The following is a 3166-nucleotide window of genomic DNA, read 5'->3' on the forward strand; positions in this document are numbered from 1 at the left end:
TTTATAAGACATTATTAGATGCATATATAAAGGAACCAAATTTTGCGGTTGTGAGTGAGAATTTGAGGGAAATAAAGAGTGAGAGGTTGGATTTTCATGTGAAAAGTTATAATCTTTTGATTGACGAATATTCTACTAATCTTGAAGAGGTTGAGAGGTTGTTTAGGGAAATGGAAGCGAAGGGCATAAAGTCAGATTTTCGTGTATATAATTATATGATTAGTGGTTATAGTAAGGTAGGTAATGTCAGAAAGGCATTTTCAATTTTCGGCGAAATGAGGGAGAAATGCTTCTTTCCTGATGTTCACACATATATAACTTTGATAAAAGGCTTGTGCAAGGCTGGGCAGATGCAAGAAGTTGAAGTCTTGTTCAATGAGATGCCAAACAACGGAACTTACATAAACCGAGTCATATTTAGTATGATGATTGATGATTATTGTAAGCAATGTAATGTGGATGAGGCACTGAGGCTGCTGAGAATTATGCAGGGCTTAGGACATGAGGCTGATGCAAATGTTTACAATATAATTGCTAGTAGGTTGCGTAAGCTAGACCTGTATGACGAAGCAAAGAGGTTGTTGCTCTCGATGGTGGATCGAGGTGTAGCTCTAAATTTATTGTGTTATACAACTTTGATTGATATTTACAGCAAGCAGGGAAATTTTGTTGAAGCAAAAAGGACATTTAGTGAGATGGAAACTAAGGGAATTAAGCCTGATACGACAACGTACAGCGCCCTGATAGATGGTTATTGCAAGCATGGAAATTTTGTTGAAGCAAAAAGGACGCTTAGTGAGATGGAAAATGAGGGAGTTATGCCTAGCACGATAACCTACACTGCACTGATAGATGGTTATTGCAAGCTAGGAAATTTTGTTAAAGCTAAAAGGGTACTTGTTGAGATGGAAAATAAGGGAGTTAAGCCTAACACAATAACTTACACTGCGCTTATAGATGGTTATTGCAAGAAAGGTATTATGAAGGAAGCGTATAAGCTAATGATTGACATGGAAGCTAATGACCTGATACCTGATGTCTATACGTACACTTCTTTTATAGATGGTTATTGCAAGCAGGGAAATCTTTTTGAAGCAAAAAGGACACTCAGTGTAATGGAAACTAAGGGAGTTAAGCCTAACACAACGACGTACAGTGCGATGATAAATGGTTATTGCAAGAAAGGTATTATTAAGGAAGCTTATAAGCTATGGATTGACATGGAAGCTAATGACCTGATACCAAATGTCTATACATACACCTCACTTATACATGGGGAATGCCAATCGGGAAAGGTACATCATGCTCTAAAGCTTTTCAACGAGATGACCACAAAGGGTTTAGCTCCGAATGTGGTGACCTATACAATAATGATTTCTAGCTTATTAAAAGAGGGCAGATCACATGAAGCCTGCAGATTATACTATCAGATGAAAGAGGCAGGCCTAACACCCGATGCCACTGAATAATCTGTACTTGTGGGTAGGCTTTCATAGTTGAAATTTATTTAGTGTGAGAATTTCTTCTCTAGGATCTTGTAAACCGTTAATTTAATTTGAATCAGCTTTAGCTAGTCAGAGGTTTAGCAGATTGGGTAATACTTCCTCCTGATGTTTTATATGATCAAAAGGAATTACATAGTGCATGACAGTTTTTAGAGATTCGATGAGCCTAGATTGTTACTGCAGATCTTAGGATTGTTTGCAAACATGGTCTGCCATAAAGTGAAGGTTGATATCGAATAGAGACCCAAGAAAGAGCAAAAGTTCTGCTCAGATGTGAGCTCTCGATTTCCCTTCCCCTGATTTTATCACGATTATCTTCAAAGACAGGAAGATAGGACTATGATATGTGTAAGTCCTAGTACGATATTGAATTGTAACAGCTTTCTATAGTTAAAACCAACTTGACAGATCAACCGTGAGTTTAGGCAACTATTGTCTTTGATAAATATTGTTTCATTACGGGGTCATGATGGGAATGCCACTTGCCTATTGTGGAATTTCAAACTCTTGTGTTTTATTCAATATGTTTATTTAAGCAATATTGCTTCCTCTGTACATTATTCTCTTGAAATTGGAAGAAGCAGAACAAAAGAAGTGTGTCACTCTCGAGATGCTGGTCGATGCATGCAAAATCGCAAATTTATAGTTTCTGTCACCTAGATTGCTCCATACGGTTCATCCTAGTGTAGGACTACTCTAAAGCTATGAGGTTACCTCTCTGACTGGGAAGACCTGCTATTAGCACTTAGCAGTGCCAGTATTTATTACCATCTATAATAGGATACAACAGAAAATAAGAAAAAGAAATTTAGCTTCCAGAAATTATATCACTAAGCCCCGAGATAGTCCCATCTGTGGTTGCAGATTATAGAACTCAATTGATCAGTGTGAACTGCCTTACGTTATCAGCTAATAAAGGGAAAGGATTGGACCTGCTTCCATGGTAACAGTAGTATAGCTGTCTGATTTTGTAGACTGCTTTCCATTTCCGATATTGTGATCTGTTATTAATCTGTTACCTCATTTCTCCTTTTTCAGCCATATGCAAGTTAAAGAAAGAAGCAATAGATACTTCTATGAACCTCCATCCTGATTCGTAGGTACAATTCCGTTATTGCTCCCTCTTAAGACAAGGAAAGGAGCTTGGTTGGTTAGATTTCTTCAAGAGCCTGGAGAAGCTTTGTTAAAAGTTCAACGACATTCTTTAGAAAAAACTCCGAGACTGTCATATGTATGTGAACCAAAAGGTGTCTTTTGAAGAGAAAAAACTCCTTGTTTCAGGACCTATATCTAGCTCTGATTTTGACTTTATCTGTTTTCACAGAGCACTGCAATTGGTGCACCAGCAGCTAATGAACTTCACAAAGCGGCATTGAGGAGGAATATCAATACTATTATCTGTTAGTTTTCAACCAGTCGGGGGTTAATTGCGCATGTAATAAAATAATGATGTCTGGTGATCCACCTTGCTTCACCAATTGTTATAGATGGTATGTCCTTTTTCACTGGGTTGTCGTTGTTATTGTTGTTTGTGTGTCCTTTTTTAACTTCCTTATTCTTCTTTCAGCATTCTTGTCGCGTCATTGTTTTATTTCTCCATTGGAAATTAAAGGGCGTTAATTTCTGAAAATACAACGATTTTCAGATTAAGCATAAAGGAA

General features: G+C 37.4%; 1 protein-coding gene across 1 annotated transcript; it reads left to right on the forward strand.

Moving 5' to 3' along the window:
• Positions 1 to 343: 343 nt before the first annotated feature.
• LOC109207311 (pentatricopeptide repeat-containing protein At2g32630-like) lies at positions 344 to 1553 on the forward strand. The gene has a single exon (XM_019370208.1). The coding sequence runs from the start codon at positions 351 to 353 to the stop codon at positions 1467 to 1469; it is 1119 nt and encodes a 372-aa protein (XP_019225753.1). The 5' UTR covers positions 344 to 350; the 3' UTR covers positions 1470 to 1553.
• The last annotated feature ends 1613 nt before the right edge of the window (positions 1554 to 3166 follow it).

Source organism: Nicotiana attenuata, unplaced genomic scaffold (genome assembly GCF_001879085.1).
Source record: "Nicotiana attenuata strain UT unplaced genomic scaffold, NIATTr2, whole genome shotgun sequence".
Classification (NCBI taxonomy): domain Eukaryota; kingdom Viridiplantae; phylum Streptophyta; class Magnoliopsida; order Solanales; family Solanaceae; genus Nicotiana; species Nicotiana attenuata.

What these genes read in the sequence shown, in the direction of transcription:
- LOC109207311 (XM_019370208.1), top strand. Translation starts at nt 351, where the DNA reads ATGCAAGAAGTTGAAGTCTTGTTCAATGAGATGCCAAACAACGGAACT.